This window comes from Babylonia areolata, chromosome 29, assembly GCF_041734735.1.
Source record: "Babylonia areolata isolate BAREFJ2019XMU chromosome 29, ASM4173473v1, whole genome shotgun sequence".
In the NCBI taxonomy this organism is placed as follows: domain Eukaryota; kingdom Metazoa; phylum Mollusca; class Gastropoda; order Neogastropoda; family Buccinidae; genus Babylonia; species Babylonia areolata.
Genome location: NC_134904.1, coordinates 26940251 through 26967750, shown reverse-complemented (window position 1 = coordinate 26967750; position 27500 = coordinate 26940251). Strand labels below are relative to the sequence as shown.

At 40.0% G+C, this 27500-nt stretch overlaps 1 protein-coding gene and 4 non-coding genes across 5 annotated transcripts in view; all 5 read left to right on the top strand.

The window, feature by feature from the left end:
* The first annotated feature begins 8084 nt into the window (after positions 1-8084).
* LOC143275110 (U5 spliceosomal RNA) lies at positions 8085-8201 on the top strand. Its single transcript, XR_013053363.1, has one exon. It is a non-coding gene; the product is annotated as a U5 spliceosomal RNA (small nuclear RNA).
* A 3159-nt stretch (positions 8202-11360) lies between these two features.
* LOC143275109 (U5 spliceosomal RNA) lies at positions 11361-11478 on the top strand. The gene has a single exon (XR_013053362.1). It is a non-coding gene; the product is annotated as a U5 spliceosomal RNA (small nuclear RNA).
* A 520-nt stretch (positions 11479-11998) lies between these two features.
* Positions 11999-12114, top strand: LOC143275101 (U5 spliceosomal RNA). The gene has a single exon (XR_013053355.1). It is a non-coding gene; the product is annotated as a U5 spliceosomal RNA (small nuclear RNA).
* A 936-nt stretch (positions 12115-13050) lies between these two features.
* LOC143275097 (U5 spliceosomal RNA) lies at positions 13051-13167 on the top strand. The gene has a single exon (XR_013053351.1). It is a non-coding gene; the product is annotated as a U5 spliceosomal RNA (small nuclear RNA).
* Positions 13168-20315: 7148 nt separating this feature from the next.
* LOC143302269 (TRPL translocation defect protein 14-like) overlaps positions 20316-27500 on the top strand; it is a 32253-nt gene continuing 25068 nt past the window's right edge. The window contains exons 1-2 of the mRNA XM_076616862.1: positions 20316-20527; positions 27153-27220. Coding sequence (XP_076472977.1) covers positions 20368-20527; positions 27153-27220 — 228 coding nt within the window. The 5' untranslated portion in view covers positions 20316-20367. The remainder of the gene's footprint in view (positions 20528-27152; positions 27221-27500) is intronic.

Below are 27500 nucleotides of genomic sequence, written 5' to 3'. Positions count from 1 at the left end.
TTGTGATTTTTGTTGTTGTTGTTTGTTCGTTTTCCCTTTAAGAACGGGATGAAAAAAGAAGCATTGTTTTGCTTGTTCAGTTGCCCTCAGAAAATAACATTAGTTTTACTCAATTAGATACATTCAATTCCCTCTCTCTTTCTCTCTCCATTATTTACCATACTATTATTTCTTCATTCCTGTATTTCTGTGCCTACTTAATGTTTTTATTATTGTAAAGAGGTGTCAAGGGAGATAATTTCCACATTACAGAGTGTAATATCCATGAGTAAATTTTCTTGCTATGATTTTAGTTCTTGACCTGCCATTTACAAAATCATTATGATAAGGTACATGTCAGTGTATAATGTATGATTTTTATTCAATGTATGATAATTCAAGCTGCTGTATTTCATTACTTTAATGTTTTTATTCAGCTTAATTATGTTTTACTTGTAAGATTTTTAGCTCAACCTATCCTCTGCAAAAACATGGAGAAGTGCATTGTTGCTGTGAAGGAGTGAATGCTGAAAAAACAAGCTTAAACTTGCCTTTTACTAAAGATTTCTGTGGAGAGGAACAAATTTATGAGTCTAAGATCAATTTTTCAAGCCCTTCTAGAAGTACATAAGATTTTTTTCCTGTGTTTATTTGAGTTTTCTGTCCAAGGATGTGTTTCGTGGAGTGTGATTTGTCATTATTGTGTGTAAATGGGTGATTGCCATAACAATTAATTATATTAGAGAAATGTTTGACAGAAATGTCATTTCTTTGATAGGCTACATGTTCTGAAGGCTATGTGTTAAGTTAGAGCAAATTTCTCCTGTATACAAGAAAGTTATAATTTTAGTTCCTGACCTGCCATTTATGAAATCATGACAAGTTTATAGGTATGTTTGTTATTCTGGTTTTGTCAGTATACATGTTAGTGTATAATGTGTAACTTTTATCCAGTGTGTGATAAATCAAGCTGCTGTGTATCATTACTTTAACGTTTTTATTCAGCTTGATTGTATTTTACTTTGTGATCTTATATTTCTTCTTCCGTCAAGTTCTTGTGTGTATCAATCTCCACAGTTGGCTTCCAAGCCTTTGAATATAAGATAATTTCCAGTGGGATTAATAAAAAATATATTGTATTGTATAATCAAGTGTCAGGTGTAAAGTTAGTTTAAGATGATGGTGGGATGGTGTTGCATACTTAATTTCATGTATGATAATGTTTGTACCAAAGTTTCAGAAAACTGCATGAATTCAAATCATCAAGATAAGGAAGTGTTGATACGTGACTGATTAACTTAGCTGCGGGTGTCAATGAGAGGGAGAAACAAAAGACAGTACATAATTTCCTTGTGAATAAATAAGACTAGGGCTGTGTTCCAATCTATTGAAGGCAAGAAAAGAAAACTAGAGCCTAATTTTGTAACTAACTTTCCTGTTAGGCCAAACCAAGGAAGGAAAGTGGAAAGGTGTTACAAAAGGGGATTGCTAGCTTTGAAAGAAACTGCAAACTGTGATTTAAAAAAAAAAAGTATTAATAGAGGTAAAAATCAATTTCAGTGTTTTAATGTCCGGACCTTGTACAGCTTCTTGGGGTGAAGGAGAAGGGGAATTTTTGGGGGGTGGTGGGTGGTAAGGAATTCAGGAGTACCCAAGCAATAACTGAACGTCTGTCACTTGATTATTTATATTCATATTTCCAGCTGTTCTGTGGATGATAGTGCTTGTTTTATGTTTAAATGAGTGATAAATACATCATACTCCATGTAACCATACCTTGTGAGATGATCTGTGTATGAAAGCTAGAAATGAAAAATGATAAAGAATTCTTGTAATAGTAAAATGCTATCTGCAGATTTCAGAAATTTCCTTTGACTGCTTTGTGAGTGGTTTTCAACAATCAAGAATGGGGTGTATCTTCCACAGAAATATTGTTTCATCCCTCATGCACATGTGCGCGCGCACGCGCACACACACACACACACACGCACATGCTGGCAGTCTGTCTGTCTGTCTGTCTCTGTCTGTCTGTATCCTCTCATTCTGCTTTGATATGTAGTGTTGACGCTGGTAAATGTCAAAATATTTTCTTGCATCATCTGTTGATTGTAATGTGTATGCCGTATTGATATAATGATTTTTCTCTGCTTGTTTTCCCTTTAAGGGCTGGATGAAAAGAAGTATTGTCTTGCTTATTCTATTGCCGTCATAAAATATAATTTATCCAATTAAATTTATTCGCTTCTCTCTCTCTCTCTCTCTCTCTCTCTCTCTCCTGAGAAGAAAGCAATGCACTTCGCCATGTTGACAGCGCGAACCAAACTGCACAGTGTCACCCTGGGCCTGCTCCTCACCCTTTTGTTCTGGGGCAGTTTGCTGTTGAGGTGTGGAGACGTGGAGCAGAACCCTGGACCTGGACCCAAGGCGGACGGCATGAGGCAGACCAGGTTGGGCAGTAGCGGACGCAGGGCCAGCACGGACAGGACCACCACCTCCAACAGCAGCGGGCAGACAACTCCATCGCAGCAGCCTACTCTTGCCGATGTCATGGACCAACTTCAGTCTTTGAACAGTAAGTTCAGTGATATGTACAGTAGAGTTGGTGGCATGGAACAATCCATGAAGGAACTGAGTGGACAATATGGTGTATTGTGTGATGGCATAAACGATTTAAGGGAGGAGGTCGCGGTACTCCGAAAAGAGAATGATGACTTAGCAAAGGCAAATGCTGATCTGTTGTCAAGGATTGTACAGTTAAAACAGAAAAGTGATGATTTAGAAGGCAGGTCTAAGAGAAACAATCTCATTTTCTATGGAATAGCAAGAGATCAGAATGAGACAAGTTACCAATGAAAAGTGCAGGATCTTCTTACAGATAAGTTAGATATGAGTCAGCACACCGAACTAGACCGGGTCCATCGTTTGAATAGCAAGCCAGACTCCCCCATCATTGCTAGGTGCTGCTTCTATAAAGACAAGGTTCAAATTCTCAAAGCAAAAAGAAAACTGCAGGGAACTAATGTCTTTGTGGGGGAAGATTTCTCCTACCGAGTGAGGGAAGTTAGACGCAAGCTCTCTCCTCATCTGAAGAAAGCCAGAAACGAGGGAAAAAGAGCCACAATGGTCTTTGACCATCTGCTTATAGATGGCAAGAAGTACTTCCTCGGTAGTCAGGACACCTTGCAGGAGTCCAGATAGGAAGTTGGCCGGCCAGTCAGTGTACAGTGTTTTTCTCCTGCAGAAAAAGGGAACGGAGAAAACAGAGCACCGTTTGTGTGCTCACTTGTTGCAAGTGTCAGTGACATGCGCGAACCCTGTTATATAGGTCAGGGCAGCGAGGCCGAGCATTCGATTGACAGCATAAACGAGCACGTGCAAGAGCATGAAAATGTAAACAAACCCTTTTCTTTTTTGTTGTGGAATGTGCATGGTTTGCTGTCAAAAATTGTTGATCCTGATTTCGTTTCATTTGTTTGTGGATTTGATTTTGTTTGTTTAGTTGAAACTTTTATGGAGGATTACCAGTTTGATGTCTTTGCAGGATATACACCTTTTTATAAATCTGCAGTAAAATTCACTAGACAGGGGAGACGATCAGGAGGATTACTTTGCTTGGTAAGAAATGAAATTGTTGCCCATGTGAAACATGTTGTCATTGATTACATTAACGTATGTATATTTTTGATTGACAAAGAGTTATTTGGAATAGATAAGGATGTCCTTTGTGTATGTTCATACGTACCTCCAGAAGGTTCTCTGTTTTATGTTCATTTTGAATTTGACAATGGAATAAAAGTGCTTGAAGACTGTTTGACCGATTTTTTGTTGGAGAAAGACGTATACGTTATTCTAAATGGGGATTTGAATAGCAGAACATCTAACATTTCTCAAGATCATACTGTAGAAGATATCTTTGATGTGCAACAACGTAGCCAATCCCTTTGTACTACTCGTTCTTCTAATGATCGTAATTTAAATAGTTATGGGAAATTATTACTGAACATGTGCACTGCATTAGGTTTGAATATTTTGAATGGCACGTGTAAAGGCGACCTTGAAGGTTGTTATACATATATATCTGATTCAGGGTGCAGTGTTATTGATTATTTTATCTTATCAAATGAACTTTTTACAATGTTGTATGACTCATGTGAATTATCTGTTATTGAACGAATTGACTCTGACCATTTACCAGTGATAATGCGAGTTGTTTTTTCCAAATGAAAACCAGTGTGTTGTTAATGACGATGAAAACTATTATGTTTCATATAGATTTGTATGGATGATGAATATGTCCATTTATATACTTCCACTTTATGTAGTGAAGACATGAGGATGAAAATAGACACAGCTATTGGTTTAATCGATACTGATGTTAATAAAGCTCTTAGAGTGTTTAATGATTGTATTAGAGAAAGTGCAGACTGCATGAAGAAAAGTGTATCTTTCAATAACGATAAGAAAACAAACAATTGGTTTGATCAGGAATGTGCTCATGCTAAAAGAAAAACGAGAAGACTGTTACGTAAATGTCGTCGTACCAAAAAAATCGAGGATAGTAATAAATATTTAATTTGCAAACGTGAGTATAAATATCTACTTAAGAGAAAGAAGAAACATTGTGATAGAGCTATGTTAGATAAACTTACAACGACAGTTAATAACCAAAAAGAATTTTGGGATGCTGTTCGCGGGGCGTCGTTTAAAAGAAAACAATATAGGAATAATATTTCAGTTGACATGTGGTTTCAGCATTTTCAAGCTTTGTTAGAACAGGACTTGATAGTGTTCTATACGATGACAGGCCTGATGTTCAGTCAGAGGACTATATGAATCGTCCGATCTCTAAAGAAGAAACATTACTTGCTTTTAGAAAATTAAAAAGTCGAAAGGCAGCTGGTCCTGATGGCATAATTGCTGAATTATTTCAGAACTCGAATGACCAGGTAGTGCATTTTTTTCTTTAAAATGTTTAATAAACTTTTTGATCATGGCATATTTCCAGATGATTGGACTGAGTCTGTGATTCATCCAATCTTTAAGAAAGGCGATATTAATGACCCAAACAATTACAGAGGCATTTCTTTGACTGACGTTAGTAGTAAACTGTTTGGAATAATCATTAATAACAGGTTACAGGAGTGGGTGGAAGAAAATGATATCACAGGTGATTTTCAAGCTGGGTTTAAAAGGGGATATTCTACAGTCGACCACATGTTCACTTTGTTAGCCCTTGTTCAAAAACAATTTTCATTCAGTCGTAAACTATATGTAGCGTTTATAGACTTTGAAAAGGCTTTTGATTCCATAAACAGAAACCTTCTCTGGCCAGTTCTCTTAACTCACTCAGTACGGCCAGTCCTCTCTTCTCCTCTACACAGACCCCTCGGATGTCCAGTGGGTGTCTGAATCACCCAACCATTAGCTTCCGTCGTTAGAATTGTGGTATTCTTTGTCAACATTCACGTCTTCAGTATAAGAGCCTTCCGCTTGCAATATTTTGATGATGGTAATTGGGGTGAAACGCTGTTAACGTCGTCTCTTTCGCCGTTCGTATGGAGAGAGTTAAAAAATGGTATAACAGGTAAACTGTATAGATGTGTTAGAAGTATGTATGATGATGTCAAAGCAAGAGTACGGTGTGGCGCTAGATTGACTGATTACATTTCATGTACATCTGGAGTCAGACAAGGTGATGCATGTAGCCCAATTCTTTTTTCTTTGTTTATAAATGAACTAGCAATAGAGGTAATTAATAATGGTAGGCATGGTGCCATGTTTTCACTTGATGCATTTGAATTGTTTATTCTTTTGTTGGCTGATGATGTTGTTTTGATTTCAGAGACTGTTGTAGGATTACAAACACAATTGAATAGTCTACAGCGTGCAGCTACATCTCTACAGTTAAAAGTAAATATGTCTAAAAGCAATATTATTGTATTTCGGAAGGGTGGATATTTAAGTGTAAGAGAACGATGGTTTTATGATGGTGAGACGATGCCTGTTGTTAACGTTTATAAGTATCTAGGAATCCTGTTTTCTACCCGTTTGAGTTTTGTTTCTGCATGCAAGGAACTAGCAAGTAAAGCAAAAAATGCTTTGATCCGTGTTATGAAAAGGTTATATACTTTGAACAATAATTCATTCCACTTGTTTATTAAGCTGTTTGATTGTCAAATACAACCAATAGTACAATATGGATCTGAGATGTGGGGTCTAGATAATGCTGTTTTACATTGTGAGTCTGTACATTTATTGGCTTTGAAGAAATTTTTAGGAGTTGATATGCGAACACCGAATGATCTAGTCTATGGCGAAACAAATCGCTACCCAATATATGTAAACTCTGCTGTAAATTGTATTCGATATTGGCTTAAACTGTTGCAAATGGGGGATAATAGAATACCGTATAAAGCCTATAAGATATTACATGATTTAGATAGAAAGGGAAAAAATAACTGGGTAACGAAGGTTCGTCTTTGTCTGTTCGAATATGGATTTGGCTTTGTGTGGATGGAACAGGGTGTTGGTAGCGTTAATAGCTTTATATCTGTTTTTCGCCAAAGGCTTATTGATTGTAGATGGCAAACATGGTATAGTCACATTTGTACTAGTGATAGATTTGACATGTATAGAACATTCTGTAATATGCCTGATTTGAAACCTTATCTGCTGTTAGATATAGACAGGCATCTGAAACGTGTAACGACAAGATTTAGACTAGGTATATCAGATTTGACAGTGCATCACTTTAGATACAGAAGTTTTTGTGCAAATGATTTAGTCTGTCCTTTATGTCATGAAGCCCAAGAAAACGAGGTGCACTTTGTTCTTTGCTGCCCAGCACTAAAACATGTACGTCAAATATTTATAAAACCTAAGTACTACAAGCATCCCTCTCTGTTCAAGTTGAATTTGTTAATGTCGTCAAGCAATACCAATGACGTACATAATTTTTCGGTATTCTTATATAAGGCATTCAGATTAAGAGAAATTGTTACTTCGTAAAACAGTTATAATGTATTTTTTGTTGTCTATATATTTACACGGATACAATGCACGGTTTGTTGTCTATATTAATGCTTATTTGCTTGTGTGTTTTCGTTGAGTTGTATTATGTTTACGTATACCCCCTTCACTAGGAGCTGTGGCCTGATTGTGAATAAACCATTCCAAATCCAAATCTCTCTCTCTCTCTCTCTCTCTCTCTCTCTGTCTCTGTCTCTCTCTCTCTCTCTCTCTCTCTCTCTCTCTCTCTCTCTCTCTCTCTCCCTCTCTCTCTCTCCGTAATTTAACATACCATTATATTTCTTCATTTCTTTATGTACGTGCATGCTAACTGTAAGCTTCTTTTTTATATATATAAATGAAGTGAAGTCAAAGAAGGTAATTTACACTTTGTTGAGTGTATTATTCAATAGTTAGTTCCCATACTGACCTTGTACAGGTTCTTGGGGTGAAGGAGAAGTGGGATTTGGGGGTGGTGGTAAGGAGTTCAGGAGTACCAAAGCAAGAACTGAACATCGGTCACTTGATTATTTATAGATTCCTTTTGCATTTTTACAATTCCAGCTGTTCAGTGGATGATGATGCTTGCTTGCTTGTGTTAAAATGAGTGATAAATATGTCACATTCCATGCAACCATATCTTGTCGCATGACTGGAGCATAAAAGCTAGATGATAAAGAATTATTGTAATAGTAAAATTCTGTCTACAGATTTCAGAAGTTTCCTTTTACTGCTTTATTAGTGATATTCAACAATCAAGAATGGGGGTATCTTCCACAGAAATATTGTTTCATCCACATTCATGCACATGCGCAAATACCCAGACACACACACATGCTCTCTCTCTCTCTCTCTCTCTCTCTCTCTCTAGTCTGAGTGTTGTTATATTACCAAATAATTCGTTCTTTTAGCTTGTTGTTTTCAATTTATAAAAGTGAAACTACAATAACTCACATTTCATTCCATATATTGTATATAAGCTGTCAATATAAAAAGTATTTTTCTCAAAACTGCTAAAAATCTACGTTGAATTAGAAGGCACATACAGATTTTGCTGAATATATTCTAATATGACGATGAAATGTAGAGTATTTCGATTACCCTGGTTTTTCTTCAAAAAACGAGAAAATCTTTCGCCTTTTACTAAAGATGTCCGTGGAGAGGAACAAATTCATGAGTCTAAGAGCAATTTTTCAAGCCCTTCTCTGAAGGGTACATCACTAAAAAAAAAACACCAAACAATGCCAACATTTGGTAAACTAAGACAATTTCTGTTCATATTTGGGGGGGGGGGGGGTTTGGGTTTTTTTGTTTTTGTTTTTTTGTTTTTGTTTTTTAATCCTCTGCATGTTCAAGGATGTGTGTCAGTTTTGTTTAGTGTGATTCGTCATTTTTGGCTGTGGCAGTGTGAAAATGGGTGATTATCATAAGAAAGAGAAGCACCCGTAGGTGTTGGGGAGGACCCAGAGAAGCACTGTCTCCACCCGCACTTGGAACAATCCTGCACCAACCTTGGAGGCCTGTGCTGTGTTCACGATGGGTGCAGGCACGCACAGAACACTCCATTAAGAATTCAAGGGACATGACTGCTCCCGAACAGAAGCAAAAGAGACCACAGGATGCAACTCGCGACAGCCTTAAAAGAAGTATCCCCATGGGTGTACCAGCCAGTATTTCATGACTGCAGAGCCCGCCAGCAAAAGACACCACCCTCCAGCTGCTAAGCACACCCCACAGACCAAACTGCCCCTGCCCGCAGACAGATGAAGACAGTGCCACCCCAGACACAGCCATACGGTCTTATGTGCCATCAAGAGAGAATCCTAAGTTGTAGTCTTTCCCACTGTCAGCAGGACTTTCCCTGTGGTCAGTGGGTCTTTCCTCACCGCCACTGGACCTTTCTCCAGGGTCAGCCTAGTCCAGACAAAGAAGAAAGAGAAACACCCGTAGGTGCTGGGGACTGGGACGCGGAGAAGCGCAGTCTCCACCCGCCCTTGGAACAATCCTGCACCACCCTTTGAGGCATGCGCTGTGTTCACGATGAGTGCAGGCACGCACAGAACACTCCATTAAGAATTCAAGGGACATGACTGCTCCCGAACAGAAGCAAAAAAGACCACAGGATGCAACTGACTCGCGACAGCCTTAAAAGAAGTATCCCCATGGGTGTACCAGCCAGTATTTCATGACTGCAGAGCCCGCCGGCCAAAGACACCACCCTCCAGCTGCTAAGCACACCCCACAGACCAAACTGCCCCTGCCCGCAGACAGATGAAGACAGTGCCACCCCAGACACAGCCATACGGTCTTATGTGCCATCAAGAGAGAATCCCAAGTTGTAATCTTTCCCACTGTCAGCAGGACTTTCCCTGTGGTCAATGGGTCTTTCCTCACCGTCACTGGACCTTTCTCTAGGGTCAGCCTAGTCCAGGCAAAGAAGAAAGAGAAACATCCGTAGGGTGCAGGCACGCACAGGACACTCCGTTCTGAATTAGATTCTACAGGCTATGTGTTACGTAAGAGCAGGTCTCCAATATACACAAGAAAGTTATGATTTTATTGACCTACCATTTACTAAATCATAATGACAAGTTTATAGGTGTGTTTGTTATTCTGATTTGTTAGAATACATTTTTAAAACAACTTTTATTCAGTGTGTGATGAATCAAGCTTGATAACCACCAAAGAAAATGGTGTGGAGGAAGTGCATACATATCATTGCATATGATAACGTTTTAACTGTATCATTTTTTTTTTAAAAACAACAACAACAAAAAACAACTACTGGATGAATTCAAATTATAAAGAATTGTATGAAATAAATTTCAGCTCATATGATTACGTCTGTGCATTCTCACAGGAAAAGAAAAATAATTTTCAGTCACAGACATTCCCATTAGCTCAGACCATGGAATGAAAGAATACTGCAAAAGGAGATTAACTGCTTCATTTGAAAGAAAACCAAAATTTGATAAAACGAGTACATAACTTTTTTTTCTTTTTTTCTTTTTTTTTTTTTTTAATGTCCCAGGCACAGATCACTTACTTTGATAGGAAGCTGGAGGTGGGAACTTGGTAGGGCCTTTGTGGTTATAGAGTCTAATTGCCTTACCAAACCAAGCATCCAATGGCTATCACTTGATTATCTCTAGGTTTCTTCATTTTCAAGAGTTGTTATGTAGTGCGTTCCCTTAATGTTTTGGTTTTCAGTATCTACAGCGAGGAACATGTACATCATGTCATCTTTGGATTATAACTTTTGCTTGTGTTTAAATGACTGATTACATCACTATCCGTTTAATCATCTCATCATATGATTTGTGTATGAAAGCTAGAAGTAGTACTTTTTTTTTGGGGGGGGGGGGGGGGGGGGGGCCTGGGGGGATACAGTATTGAAATGCTGTGTACACGGATTTAAGAAGTTCCTTTTGGCTAAATGAGTGTGTGTGATTTTCAACAGTAAAGGCTGGGGTGTGAATTCCACATTACTTTTTGCCGGCTCCAAAATAATTATATTTATGCACAATACTACACACACACACACACACACACACACACACACACACACACACACACAATAGCATTTACAAGACGTTTTGTCGACCGATATAAATGTTGATGATACTGGTACTGTCAGCCAATGGTGTGACTATGGGCCTGTACAACCTTGACCAGCAAAATTCAAACATGAGTGTTTAAAAGAACACGTCACATTTTGTTTTGAACACATTAGATTTCGTTTGGTTCGTCTTTTTTTTACCCTTTATTGTTGTGTCTGTAAACCTTTCATTTACCGCTGTGTTCATGACAAATATACACGATTCTCTCTCTCTCTCTCTCTCTCTCTCTCTCTCTCTCTCTCACACACACACACACACACACACTAACACACACACACACACACACACACACACACACGAGTGAGAGGGAGAGAGAGAGGGTGAGATATAGTGTGGGGTGGGGAGAATTTCCCATGCTTTCAGACAAAAATTTATATTTATAATTAAGTAGAAAGATGCATTTGTATTTTTATATGAACACTAGGCCTTTAGTAGGAGACACCGATTATTATGTATGTGTATAAATAGGTCAGGGTCAGGATATAATGTACATTTACACAGACACAGAAAGGTGCCATGGGAGACAATTTCTAACTTCCTTGAATGTTTGATGTGCTTGTTATGAAGAGTTATTTCCCATAAAAGATCTATTTATGAAAGAAAACATCATTCACTTAATGTGTTTGTGTCTGCCTGTTTACTAGATACTGTTTATCGTTTATTACGACATTTTGTAAAACTATTAGTAATTTACAGGCACCTAGAGATTATGTTGTTTGTCTTCCGAGTGACCACCAGAATTCCATGTGTGAAATACTCGGGTTTTTTCTTCAAATAACGAGAAAATCTTTCGCCTTTTACTAAAGATTTCCGTGGAGAGGAACAAATTAATGAGTCTAAGACCAATTTTTCAAGTCCTTTTTCGAAGGGTAATAACAAAAGCCAATGACGGTAACAGACGGTAGAAATGAGAGGATTCGTTCTTTCTATTACTCCTCTGTAAACTAGAAACATTTTCTGTAGAAGAATACGTCTTGTTCCGTGTGATCAGTTATTTTCGGGTATGGCTGTGTGAGAATGGGTGATTGCCATATCCTTGAGTCTAATTAGATTATAGAAGAGAAGGAGTTACTTTGACACGAAAGGTGTCTATGGAAACTATTTCTAATCTCTTTGAATTTTTGCAGTGCTGTTGATACACAGAGTTAGTTCCCATGTAAAGATATGTTATTTGTTATATTGTTTACTCATTATTCAATTTACCTTGTGAAAATACAACCTTTTTTAATAGTGAAACATTATCAAATTACTTTTTGATTTTTATTAGCGTCTTTCTTTGATTGTTCTTTAATATTTCATTACCAAAATATTCAAAAATTAACCGTAATATGTAGGCACCTAACGATTGTTTTGTATGTCTGTCTAAGTCATCAGCAGAATTCGTATGTTTGATACTCTGGTTTCTCTTCAAAGAACGAGAAAATCTTTCGCCTTTTACTAAAGATTTCCGTGGAGAGGAACAAATTTATGAGTCTAAGACTAATTTTTCAAGCCCTTTCTGAAGGGTAATAAACAACTAAATGAAAAGGCGTAACGACAGTGGGTACCTTTTTTTTTTTTTAAGGAAAGGGTTTAATGGAGGTGCTAATTATATTGTTGCAATTTTAACAATTTAATGTCAGAGATAATAGCACATACTGGATGAATACAAAGTGTAAAGGAATGTATAATAGTAAATAATACTAATAAATCCAGTTACAGAAAAATAGGATGACATAATTATGTGCATTCTCATTGGGAAAGAAAAAAATAGTCATTTATCACATAGTGCATCAGGGACTTTCTGTTAGCTCAGACCAAGGAATGAAAGGGTACTGCAAAAGGAGATAAACTTTCATTTGAAAGAAAACAAAATTCGATAAAAAGCAAATGCATAACTTTTTTTCTTTTTTCTTTTTTTTTTTTTTTTTTTTAATGTCCCATACACGTGCCGCTTACTTTGGGTGGTGGAGAGGAGGGGGAGGGTAACGGAGTTTGTTTTACCAAACCAAGCATCCAATACTTTCAAAAATATATATTTGTAATTAGATAGGAAAATGCACTTGTAAATACATTAGGCCTTCAGTAGGAGACACTGATTGTCATGTATGTGTATAAATAGGTCAGGATCAGGGTATTGTGTGCATTCACTTTGACACAAAAGGTGTCAAGGGAGACAATGTCTAATCTCTGAATGTTTGCAGTGCTGTTTACACAGAGTAACTTCCCATGTCAATGTATGTTATTTGTTAAAGTGTTTCTGATTATTCAAGTAGGTTGTATTCTAACCTTTTTTTTATTATGAAATATTATGGCATTACTATTGTGTTTTATTATTTTTCTCTTTTTTTCAACAGTATTTACTATATATTAAGATATTGTTTGAAAATTGTTAGTAATTTATGGACACCTAAGGATTCTGTTGTATGTCTCTCCGAGTCATCGCCAGATTTCAATTTGGTAAGTACTCTGGTTTCTCTTCAATAAACGAGAAAATCTTTCGCCTTTTACTAAAGATTTCCGTGGAGAGGAACAAATTAATGAGTCTTAGACTAATTTTTCAAGCCCTTCGTTGAAGGGTAATAATCAAACGAAGAGAATGTGAGAAGTGTGACAAACACATATGTTGTGTGTGCTGAACGACTTAAAAATGCAAAATATGTTTTATGCTAACATAAAGTCTATTTGATTTGCTTCGTCAAGATATCTGCACATGTTCCAGTGTGTATGTGCAAGTGAGAAAGAGGTCTTGTTTAATAAACAAAAGTATAGCATGAGAAAACCTTGCACAAAAATGTAACATTTATTAAGACAGTGAATGTGTGCAAAAATGGAATAATCATTTCAACGTTCAGAATTATTTCATCAGAGAAGCCATGTGAGAGTTTCAGTTTTCAGTTTCAGTAGCTCAAGGAGGCGTCACTGCTGTCGGACAAAACCATATACGCTACACCACATCTGCCAAGCAGATGCCTGACCAGCAGCGTAACCCAACGCGCTTAGTCAGGCCTTGAGAAAAAAAAGAACGGGGGAATAAATAATAGATAAGCTTGCATAATAAATAATAATTATAATATAGAAAAAGGTAGTAGTAATAATATTAGCAATACTAATAAAATGATAATAATAAAACATAAATAAGACAACAATGGTGATAAATAAGCGAATAAATGTAAAATATGAAGACACACATTCACACATACACCCACACATGCATAACAGAAATGCACCAAACATGCAGTTTCACATATATGAAAGCACAGTCAAATACATATAAACGTACATGAGCTCCAACACACACACACACACACACACACACACACACACGCATTACCGTGCACCTCCTCTACCCCCCTCCTCCACACACTCATTTCTAGTCTAAGTATCGCAGCTTCCACGGCACACACACACACACACACACACACACGAACACACACTCACAGAGATGAACACTTACTTGTACAAGCACATATGAAAGCACAGTCAAATACATATAAACGTACATGAGCTCCAACACACACACACACACACACACACACACACACGCATTACCTTGCACCTCCTCTACCCCCTCCTCCACACACTCATTTCTAGTCTACGTATCGCAGCTTCCACGGCACACACACACAAACACACTCACAGAGATGAACACTTACTTGTACAAGCACACACACATTCGCCCATATCTCCCACCCCCAACCCCACACACGTACATACAAAGATATATATATATATATATATATATATATATATATATATATATACACGTTCCGATATCCTGTTGCTCCCACAGTGTAGGCATGCATACACTCGCATACCTCATCCTCTACCCCACCTCCCCTCCCACACACACACGTACACATATCTCTCCTGACACTTGTGTACACTTTCACTCTCGCGCATTCACAAACGCACTCAAAAGCACAGACCCACACATACACACAAACACAGACAGCCGCCACTGACTGGCCGCAAGAGGGATGGGAAAAGATCTCTGATGCCAAGAACGTGGCGTCTAGTGTGTTGCTCAGTCTATTGTATTTGGAAAGGCCCACAGAGACTCTGTTCCGTTTTGAAGAAATTTGCGCAATGTTGGTTTGGAAATGATGCCGATATTTGTTTGATTTGCAAAGCATCGTGCTGTACCTTTCATGTTAGACTAGCGGCCGCTCCCTCTCTCTGCTTCTATTTCTTTTAGGCGATCGATGGTGTGATGGCCTTGTACCTGTTCTTTTTGGTATTCTTTGACTTTTCTGAGGATTTCCGATTTTCCTAGATGTAGGCCGCTCGTTGGTGTTGCGTTACCAGCAAGTCTGTCAGCTCGCTCATTTCCCTTAACACCTGCATGTCCCGGGCAGTATGACCATGTGAGTTTTTTTAATCTGAAAGTTGCGCATTGCGTTATGCCACTCTGGGCTTCCCATTCCGTTTTCAATTTTCTGTATGAGGTTCATTGAGTCGGTTAGAATCATGGCATGTTGGTTTCCGGGCGTATGGATGGACGATAGCCACTGGAGGGCATGTCACAGCTTCAACTTCCATCGTTAGGCTGGAGGTTGTGACTTTGTAGGCAGCATTCTCTTCCCAAATTGTTTTTCCATTTTGTTTCGCAGTGAATCCCCAACCAGACTGGTCTTTGGTGACTGAGCCATCTGTGTATATGATGATGTCCTCTTCTTTACTGTTTTCTTCTATAAGCAGCTTCACTTCCGCATCAGTTTTGCCCTCTGGCCATTCCCGACAATGTCTTCCTAGAGTGGGTGAAATGACTGTGTTGAATAGATGGTTGAGGTTTTCGGAGTTTTTCTCCCATTCTTTTGTTTCTTTCAGGTCTTGTAGTCGGCATACTAGCTGGATTGTGTCTTCTGCTTGCCCCATCCATGTTCTTCCTCGTCCTAGACGGCTGCCTTTTGGTTCTTTGACTGTGTCATGCAGTGGGTTTTGAGGGTTTTCTAATGCTTTGAAGTAGGTCTTGACCTGTTCTAACTTGTTTCTGGCCTGCACTGAAGGAAGGTCAAGCAGGTATCGCATGGTTTCTGTGGGCGTGTCTTTTGTTGTTCCAAGGATCAGCCTCATTGCTTCATTTTGTACTCTTTCTAATTTTAGGAGGTTGCTTTGAGACGGTGTTGTTAGCCCAAGTCCGTAGTCGATCACACTGAGGACGAGTGATTGGTATAGCAGGAAGAGGTGGCGTTGTTCAATTCCTTTGGTTGCCATTGCTTTTAAGACTGAAAGGCCCTTTTTGCATTTGAGAACAGTATTTTCCGTATGTTTTCTGAAGGTCAGCATCCTGTCGAAGTGTATTCCTAGGTAGCGTAGGCATTCAGTTTTCTCAATTTGAATCCCATCGAATGACACAGAAGGTGGTGATTTGCTCGCGGTTTTGTTGTTGAGGGTGCACAGCAACGTTTGGGCTTTCGCTGGATTGATGGAAGATCCTGTGTCTTTGCACCATTGAGCAATATTGTTTAGTTGTTTCAGGACGGCTTCAGTTCTTTCCTGAGCATTTTTCGAAGTTTTGAAGACCAGGCCGTCATCCGCAAGGGTAAGCACCCGAGCAATTCCATTGTTGTTTAAGTCTGAGATACCTCTAGCAATGAGAAAAAGATGCGTAGCCTGTGTGTGAAACAGTGTATCTGAATGATTTAGATTTATTGTCTGATTAACGTGCTTGAAATACACTACAAGTGTCTGCATCTCTCGGGCCTGGTTGACGCCGGGATATCATTATGACAGGAAGCGTAGAGTACAGCCTTGTTACGCAGTCCCAAACAAACTGGGCCTCCATAGCAACATCGTCATAATCCTCCTCCTCCTCCTTCATCATCATCAATATAAACAAAACAGTCTCAAAGTCTGTGGCCTTTCATGCCCTGCTCTCATGGTGACCTCAGTTTTGATACCCCTCCACTTCTGTGCTTGGGGTGAGTCCTGTCATTGTCTTCAGTGTCGGCAGATTCATGGGGGACTGTTGTTTGAGGGACGTGGTGGCAATCTCCACTCTGGGAGGGACGCTGCGGCTCACTCAGTCTGGCTCTGCGACTAAGCCATTATTGTCGTTTGTAGGGGGCTTAGTAGGTGGTGTCCTAAGTACGTTGAATCAGAACATGCACTGCTGAACACCACCGAAGCCAGTGACTCAGCAGCAGTGTAGGGTCTCCTCTGGTGTGCCCAGTGGCCTCCTAGCGACCTAACATCGATGGTTCTCTGCGGACTGCCGACGCTGGAACTGTGACGAACGAACCCGGGTGTGGCCGTGTACGGGGGAATCTAAATGAGCGGCGTGGGAGTAATGCCACTGAAACGGTGCAGATGATGGGGCAGGGGAAAAAAAACACACAAAAAAAACAAAACAAAAAACGTGCTTGATATGTAATGTTCTCAGTATTGAAAAATAAAGAGCAGTAGTAGTGACAACTGATATAATAACATATAAACCATTCAAAACGTAACACGTAGTTAAGATTGGGAAAGACACTGGAACATCACAACCAGAACCCTCCTACCCGACTGCGTCAGCCTAGCCAAGCAGCTCACACTCAGTCGGACACAAGCACCTGAGGATTCTCTCCCCCTCCCAGGCCCCACATCCTTCTTCTTCTTCGTCAGTTCATGGGCTGCAACTCCCATGTTCAGTCATATGTACACGAGCCTGAGTGGGCTTTTACGTGTATGGCCGTTTTTACCCTGCCATGTAGGCAACCATGTAGGCAGGGGTGTGTATGCTGAGTAAGTTCTTGTTTCTATAAACCACTGAACGCTGACATGGATTACTGGATCTTTAACATGTGTATTTAATCTTCCGGCTGCTTGTGTATACACACGAAGGGGCCGGTACAGACACTAGCAGGTCTGCACATGTGTTGACCTGGGAGACTCGGAAAAATCTCCACCCTGTCAGTACCCACCAGGCGCCGCTACCGAGATTCGAACCCGGAACACTCAGCCAGATTGAAAGCCCAAGACACTTTAACCACTCCGCGGCCATTGCCGCCCCCCGCCCCCCTCCCTCCCATCCAGGGCTCCCCTCCGTTGCCGGAACGCCAGCCAAATGGACCTCCCACCTAAACAGACAACCAGACATCTATACATAGGACTCCCTCCCTCCAGGGAACAACGCAACCTTCGCTGACTCAAAATAAAACCCAGGCCTGTCTCAGTGAACAATGAACTTGACCGTAAAGGCTTTTTGCCAATAAGTCGGTAACTGAACTCCACAAGTTAAATCACCCCCCTCTCTCCCACCCTTACGCCTCCACCACCCACATTCTCCCACAAGGGCCAGTTCTCAACACCATGAACTGAGCAACAGAAAAACTGACGTGACCTTTGGAGTCAGTGAAAGTCAATCGGTCAGTAAACTCAGCACTACCACCCCGTCACCCCCACGCTCCTCCTCCTCAAATATTTTACTCACACAACACAGTTCATTGACTATCTGCCAAGGATTGTGTTTCCTCTGTTCCACCTGCAATAGACTTCTATTCTGTAGACTTTAGAGTTAGAGTTTGGCCTGATAAAATCCCAGTCGTGTGCCGCCAGCTTTGGCCAATACTGACTAACTATCAGTTGCTCAACTGTTGAGGCGTCACTGCGTTCGGGCAAATCCATATACGCTACACCACATCTGCCAAGCAGATGTCTGACCAGCAGCGTAACCCAACGTGCTTAGTCAGGCCTTGAGAAAAATAAAATAGAATTAAATTAATTTAAAAAAATTTTTTAATAAAATAAAATTAATTAATAATAATAATAATAAATGATTATAATCATAATTATAATCAAAATAATAATGGTAAAATAATAATAATAATAATAAGAAGAAGAGGACTGAGGAGAAGAAATAAAAAGACAATAATGATGATAGATAAGCAAATAAACAAATACTAAATGCAAAACATGCAGACTGACACACGGCATTCACAAACAACTGTCACAATTAACAAACTGATCGACTCAGTTTGTGACCCGTTTTTTTTTTTTTAGATGGTTTACATCAAGTTTGTGCATTTAGTTTACACACACACACACACACACATAATGAAAAAAACGGACTTAAGACAAACACGGCACAATCACTCGCATCAGTGACACATGATGCACGCGGCACTCAAGTCTCCGAGAATCGAGATATCAGTAACTCAGGGAGGCGTCACTGCGTTCGGACAAATCCATATGGCACTACCGACACCACATCTGCGGCTACTGAAGCAGATGCCTGACCACGGCAGCGTAACCCAACAAGCTTAGTCCAGTAAGGCCTTGAGGGAAAAAACAACAACAAATAAATAGATAAATAAATAGATAGATAAATAAATGAATAAATAAAATTTTTAAAATTATATGGAGATAGAATATCGGACCAGACAGACAAACAAAAAGCACAGTTACACGCATCAGTCAGTACACACTGACGCGCTCCGCGAATCGAGATAATTACAGACAGAGACCGGCGAGAGGGATTCACTGGCAGTCGAAATCACAACGACTGAACTTTTCTACGGGAACCGAGGGGTCAGTCAGTGTAGTGGATGCAGTGCCCGGGTTACTACTGATGAACATTATTTTTACATCTTGGTGTAAGACTGACGCCAGCTAATACTGGTCAGTGGCCGAACTTAACTTGAGGTGCCGGGATAACCATTCATTCATGCAAGGACCCGGCCGGCGAAGGTGCACCGGCCGGGGTGTGGGGTGGATAAGGTTTAAGGGTGGGTGCCAGTGGGGGAGACACTGATGACAACAAGTGTATTCCGACTCAATCCCCAGGCAGGAATCGAACCCAAAATAAATGTTTAAAAGAGCTGTGACCGGTTTCGATCATGGCCTTATGTTTTGATCCTCATTCAAAACACTCTGTTATTTTTTTGCGTTTGGAGCATACTTTTGTCTTCCATTTTGATATGTACACGTGCAGAGGCCGCCTTCCGGGAGTTTGCTCTTTTTTCTTTTTTTCTTCATTTTTTTCCCATCTGACCCGGCTTGTCCTGAGAATCGGCTGTCGTAAATAAGGTGCATGGTACAGGGAGAACGTGATTATAATGTATGACGTGTTTAACTTGATAAACTAACGGGAAGAGAACAATATGACAATGGAAATAAGTCAGCTGTTTTCACTGCAGACTGTTTCGATTTCAGTTTCAGCAGTTTCAAGACACGGTTCGATAAAAGCGTATAAATTATGTGAACTGATGCATAATAACATCAGTCCTGATCACATCTACTCGAATACGCACACACACTCAGCCCAAAGTTTATACTCTTCAGTAGTGTCAAGTTGTTTCGGTATCATTATCACAGCACACCAATAAGATCCTCATTCTTGTTTTGAAAATAACATTTTTTCGCGAACATTAAAACATAATTATGTGCTTTATAGTGAAACAGGAATGCATTCCATTCTCCTTTACGTTCAAATGTTCCATGACTACTACTCCTGTCCTCATGACGTTTTTGTACTTGACACGAGACATTTTGTGCACACAATCGCCGGCATGAAAAGGGGTTGTTGTTTTTTAAGGCGATGAGACACCAGGCACTTTTTCTCTTCCTTTTTGGCTGATCCACCTCCCCCACACCTCCTTTTTCTTCTTTCGTTGGAATTTTGACACCCAAATGATTACCAATGGTCAATAATGTGATCCTGGATATCTGGAAAAGAACAACAATAACCCGGAGCAGGGGAGGTAACTTGAAACATTCTATTTTTGGCTCCGCAGCTGCTTGTGATCAAGTGCAGTGCGGCACATGTGTGTGTACCGTGTGCGTTGTGTGTGTGTGAATGAATGGGTTGTTTGCTCGTCCAATGATCCAGCCCAAGGAAGGGCAACACACTCACAGGCGGGCTGCGAAAGGTGTTGGTGAGGCAATGCACAATCCTGACAGCATGGCTGAGAACGGCAGCGACAAGTACAAGTTCTACAAAGTCGTCCTGACGGGAGGTAAGCTCTGAGTGCAACATAGTATTACAGCTTTTCCCTGTTTCGGTCGGGGTGTGCAGCTTAGAATATTTACGCTTGACAACAAAAACCGTGTAACATCCGTAGTGGTACGTACGGTAGCTTGAAATGATGCCATGAAGCATGGTTACGGCATTGGCGCGCTAATTCGGTCAGTGCAGGAGTTGAGGGTGAGGGATGGACCATATACGAATATGTTATCACTATCAGTTTCTAACGAGGTAGCAGATTTAATCTTCGGTTTTCCTCACCCCTCCCTACCGTATCCCACTCCCACAAGATCCGATTTGGTCGGAAATCAGTCATCTTTTGTCACGACTTTGCCAGATTTAGCAATGGCGATAAAACGTGGTGGAACTGCAGGGGATCCGGCTGTCATACAGTTGTGAGCTTGTCAGATTTACCTGATTTCAGACATACTATTTGATCCAAGAATTAGTGAGCAACACAGACAACAGAAAATCAATAGCCAACAGAATGGTTTCCCTATTTCTTCACTCGTGACACTGAACAAGGTAATGACACCTGAACCAAATGAGAACAAATGAAATTATCAACAGAAAATATTCTGTACACCAGCTCTCATTGTTGCATACTCTCTCTCTCTCTCTCTCTCTCTCGCTCACTTTCTCGCTCTGTTACAGACTGATACAGTTGAACATAGCACAACCAACATAGCAAACCACAATTTGTCTCATATTGGGATGTCCAGCATGGTATCACATGTACCAGTTAAAAACAAATATATAGGTGTGTATAAAACAATATATTTATTAGAGCTGTATGAGCACTTCCAGTGAAATCATATCACATGGTACTGGGCTGGTCTTGTATGACTCAGTCAAACATCAAATACGTGATACATTTTCCTTGCTTTGGGAGCTTTGATCTCTCTGTAAGCAGTATCTATTTACATATATTAATTAAGTACAATATGGAAACAGGGAGATGTATGCATTCACTTCATTTAGAATTTGGGGGTGGAGGGGTTGAGTAGATCTAGGTATTTATACAGTTAATATAATAATATTCTGATACACAAGCACTGAAAGGAACTCAAACAGTGGACATTCTGTTGGTAGTTTACTTATACCTTGCCTGAGTTGTGTGAAATAGTTAGATACAAGGAACATGATCAAAACCTAATTATACAAATTCCATCATGCCAAAAGGATGGAATGCCATGTTGATAAAACTATAAGATTAGAACATGAATGAAAAATATACCAGACGTTTTATATTTATATTCATTTCTGTCTATCCGTCTGTCTCTCTATCTACCTACCTATCTGTCTATCTATCAATCTATCTGTATCTTTAAGTATATATGTATGTTGATATTTACATGTGTGTGTGTGTGTGTGTGTTGTGTGTGCATGCACCTGTGTGTGTGTGTGTGTGTGTGTGTGTGTGTGGCATTTGTTGTTCCTTGAAATCTTTTGTGTTATGCACCATACCATATTATTGTTTTTTTGGTATTTCTTTTTGCTGCTACTTTAAAGCTCCTGAGCCTTGAAATGCGCTATATAAATTTCTATTGTTATTATTATATGTATTATTATATATACTTATATAGTGGCCCAGCGAAAATGTGCGTGACTAGGAAGTGATTGTCCACAGGTTGAATACCCATATGGACCACTGATTTTACTCCCCCATGCACTAGACCTTCAAGTGGTGGTCTGAATGCTAGTCTTTTGAATGAGATGACAAGCCGAGGTCCTGCTTGCAGTATGCACATTACACACATAAAAGAACTCATGGCAACAAAGGGGTTGTTACTGGAAAAAAAATTCTGAAGAGAAATCCACTTGGATATTGAAATATCCACTGTGATAGTAAAACAAAAACACAAGTGAACAAGATATTGTGTGTCAGATACACGGCACAGAATTTCAGCAGATTTTTGAAATCTTCTTCTTCTTTTTTTAAAATAAAAATTTGCAGATTATGCGGTCATGAAAAAGTGCATGAATGTCATTACCACCTGACAGATAATTATGATATGTAGAAATGAATTGGCCATTATAAGGTGTTTCAGTTGATAACATAAAATGGATCAACCAAACACATACATATAGTTTCTTCTCTCTCAGTTTCAGCAGTTTAATCCAGTGAATATTTGATACTTATGATGCTAATACTATACATGTATGATTTATCAGTGGTTGCGTTTATTGCATTGGGAAATCAGTTACAGTTTAGTCTTTTGTGAAGGACAATAACTCTCAAACTGGGAGGCAAAATTGCACTGGCTCTTTGTGCTGCAGCCTTGGGGGCTAGTTGGCCTTTGGGAACCATCCCCAACGCCAACTGTCCTAAAACCCTCTTGGTCAAGAGTGGGGATGTAACTTGGGCAAGACACTCTCCACTGTAATCACATTCTAGCCCAGGTAGTCAGGACAGCAGTTACCTCCTCTACTGTTATGATGGTCATAGTCGAGCACGACTGACTATCATACATGCATGATATCATGTTTATGTTTTCTGAAGTACAATGTCAGTCTGTTAATTGCTTATTGACTGTGAGCTGTAATTCTTAAATAACAGTCACATGTTTTTATTCCAAAATACTGCCGAATCTCTCTAGTCATAGCTGATGCGGCAATAGACTTACAGTATATCAGTGACTGCACATGCCATAGACATTAAAGAAAAAGAAAAAAACACTTTAAAACTAATAAAAGACTCATGAGATTTTTTAGGTATTATTCAGGCCCTGAACAGACAGAATTTTTCAGCCATAACCACAGGAGAGGAGGGGGCAGGGGGGGCTGGAGGGAGGGGGGGATATTTCACTGAGCAATGCTAAAAGTTAAGGCTCCTTTTATCCAAACTTATGTAATGGATACAATATCTGTATAACAGTATTATTGGCGTACTGTAGTGAAGCCAAACAGAGATTTGTTTTTGTCTCTTCTCAAGATTCATTTTAGTGTGTGTGTGTGTGTGTGTGTGTGTGTGTGTGTGTGTGTGTGTGTGTGTGTGGTGTTCAAGAGAGAGAGACAGACAGGTAGACAGAGAATTTTTTTATGTTCCAGGATAATAGATTTAAGCATTCCTGAGGTTTTTTTTCATACAGTCCCCACCCTTAGATACAGCATTGTAAGGTCCACACCACAGAAAACAAGACAAATGAAAAGTATGCATTAGTCACACACAGACACACACAGAGACACACACACACTCACACACACACAGAGCAATGAGGTGTTATATATATATATATATATATATATGGGAGCTGAATGCAATGGACAGACCAAAGTGGCGTTCAGCTGTCCACAAAGGCGCCAAATCCTGTGAGGCCAACAGAATCGCTGCAGCAGAGCAACGCAGACAGGCCAGGAAAAGTAGTGCCAGCAAGTCCCCAACAGCCGCCACCATCCCCTGTCCACACTGTGTCAGAACCTTCCGGGCGCGGATTGTCTGACCAGTCGTCTGCGCACCCACAGAGCCCAACCCACCCACCCCCAGGATGACTAGATGGTCCTCGCCGATCCCGACGGACGAACCACACACACACACACACACACATATATATATATATATATATATATATATATGTATGTATATATACATACATACATACAATACATACATACATACATATGGGGAGCCCAGGGTTTGTTGCTGTCATGTTTTGTTGTAACAGGCTGCTTATGGAGAGCATGAAAGGTCATTTTACATTTTTGCGTGCTGGCTTGAAAGGCAGCAGATTGCAGGGTGAAGAGATTGACTGTTGGCTACAGGGTCTGTTTGCATTTTGTCATCCCTGCTGGTGTTGTAAAGCACACACATTCTTTGTATCCATTTGTCTCAGGGCATGGCAGATTGGGCACTTGCTAAAAACTTAGGGTTGCATTGTGATTCACACACACACACACACACACACACACACACACACACACACACACACACAGATAGAGAGATAGGAAGATAGATAGATAGGTAATATTTAGGTAAGTTATGGTCTATTGGTTTTGTGCCTCCAGTGCTTTTACGAGGAGCATGTGTGTATATGATGTGCACACAAGGACACATTTACATGTTATTGTTTAAGATACACTATACAAGATGTAAGAATACTTTGTTATCTCTAAAAGAGAAACTGTAGGCACATTTGCTGATAAAACTAAAGAAGGCGACATTACAGAAAAAGGGCATTTCATCCCCAAAACAACAACAACAACAACAACAAAAACACACAAAAAAACAAAACACAAGACATTTAATAAAACATAATCTCCCACTGCACATTCTACGTCCAGTGACCCAAACTGCAAATTGACCATTAAAAAGAAATAATGATAATAGTAGAATGATAACAATAAGAATGGTGATAACAATGATGATGATGATAATAATAATAATAATAATAATAATAATGATCACTGAATAAAGTAAATGGAATTGAAAAAAACATGGAGGCAAGTAAAAAACACACACTACTCACCCCATTACACTCCTTTACCAGACTCCCCCCCCAACCCCCCAACCCCCCACACCCCACCTCCCCGTCCACCCCTCTCAGCAGGGGGCTTAGCCTTTTGAACCCTCTTGGGGGCAGGGGCAGGTCTAGCTTAACAGTTAAGTAGCCCCCTCCTGCCCCTTAACCCCTCCCTGCCACCCCACCCCCTCCCCCCAGGTTTTGTCTTCATTGCACTGCTGTGGAGGGCTAGAGATTCCCAGACAACTTTTAATTGTCCTGGGGACAAGTGGATGAAAACCTCTACTTATCCCCACCCCCCATGCCCCCCTCCCCCTTCCCTGCTCCCATTTTCTACATGATCCTCGTGAGTAAAGAGACGGTTAATGAAAATACCTGTAGAGCAATGACAAGTCTGTGGACATGATTCATGACATAAGTGGTATATTTTACTGGAAGAGAGGATGTAATTGTTTTAGTACTAACGGTAAGGGAAAAAAAAGTTTTAGTACTAAGAAGAAATAACAGTCCTCACAGAGAATTTAAGTTGGATGTCATTTCTATATTTACATGTTTTCTTCTTAAACTCACCTTTCATTGTGAAAAGGGGAGGAGGTAGTTTCAGTTTCAGTTTCTCAAGGAGGTGTCACTGTGTTCAGACAAATCCATACACGCAACACCACATCTGTCAGGCAGATGCCTGACAGCAGCGTAACCCAACATGCTTAGTCAGGCCTTGAGTGCATGCATATAAACTTATTTAAATATGAGTGGATTTTTTTCTTCTACAAAACTTTGCCAAAGGACAACTTTCTGGTTGCCACAGGTTCTTTTTCAGTGCACCAAGTACGTGCTGCACTTGGGGCCTTGGTTAATCATCTCATCCAAATGACTAGAGGCTCAGATTGATTTTCCGGACAAACTTGGATAGGGCGAGAGCAGGATTTGAACCCAGACCCTCAGGGATTCTTTGGATTGCCAGATGAACGTCTTAACCAGTCTGCCACTTCAGGAGGGAAGTGTGATCAAACTGCTCTGAAAACAAACTGCTATTTCACCCTTAGCACAGTCAGAAACTGCTTGCCAAACAGACAAGTAGAGAAACCATATCCCTCCATATATGTTGGCCAGAAGTTTTAGACAATCAGACAATGGGGCAGGTGGGTGGGTTTTTTTGTTTGTTTTTTTTTGCCCAAAATGGAGAAAACATTTCCTTATGTTGGCCAGGAGGTTTAGAAGATCAGACAGTTGGACAGGTGGGTTTTTGAGCCCTTCTGTGAGAGGACAGACGACTTTGTGGACAGAACTATTTACCTGTGTAGCAGGTGAGAGGTTCTGGATATGACTCACTTTAGGACCCTTTTTTTTTCACTCTCTTTCTCTTCAATACACTACACTACACCACAGTACACCACACTATGCTACGCTGCACTACACTACACAACATGACCCAACACTACACTACACTACACTACACTATACAGTATACTACACTACACTGTATTATTGTATTGAACAGTACAATGCAATACTATCCAAAGCAGTGTAGTACAATACAGTGCAATGCAGTACAATACAATTCAAAACAGTACAATGTGATGCAATACAATACAATGAAATGCAGTACAGTTCAGTGTGATGCAGTTCAGTATATGAATTTTATTTGTGATGTGACATAATTTGCAATACAGTGCAATGCAATACAATGTGAATCAGTACTGTACAATTCTTCTTCTTCTTCGTTCATGAGCTACAACTCCCACGTTCACTCGTATGCACACGAGTGAGCTTTTGCGTGTGTGACTGTTTTTACCCCGCCATATAGGCAGCCATACTCTGTTTTCATGGGGGCCTGGGGGGTGCATGCTGGGTATGCTCTTGCTTCCATAACCCATCGAACATTGACATGGATTACAGGATTTTTAATGTGCATATTTGATCTTCAGCTTGCGTATACACATGAAGGGGGTTCAAGCACAAGCAAGTCTTCACATATGTTGACCTGGGGGATTGGAAAAATCTCCACCCTTTACCCACCAGACGCCATTACCAAGATTCAAACCTGGGACCCTCAGATTGAAAGTCCAATGCTCAACTATTGCGCCTATTACTGTACAAGTCAATACACTGAGTTGTGGTGATGTAACATTCACATGTGTTGCCTGTGCTGTCTATCAGGTCCTTGTGGAGGCAAGACCACGGGCCAAGCTCGACTGAGCACCTTCTTTGAGAACTTGGGATGGAAGGTACGACTGCAGTATTAATGTATCCATTTTCATTTTTACTCTGTGTGGAAGATTCTGTAGTTTCCTGTCCTCAGCTTTGTCTGCTGTTCACAGTCAGGAAAAGTACTGTACTGTATTAGTCTTTTTTGCCACAACAGATTTCTCTGTTTGAAATTTGGGATGCTCTCCCCAGGGAGAGCACGTCGCTACACAGAGAGCGCCACCTATTTTTTGAATTTTTTCCTGCCTACAGTTTTTTTATTTGTTTTCCTATCAGAGTGAATTTTTACCAGGGACAACC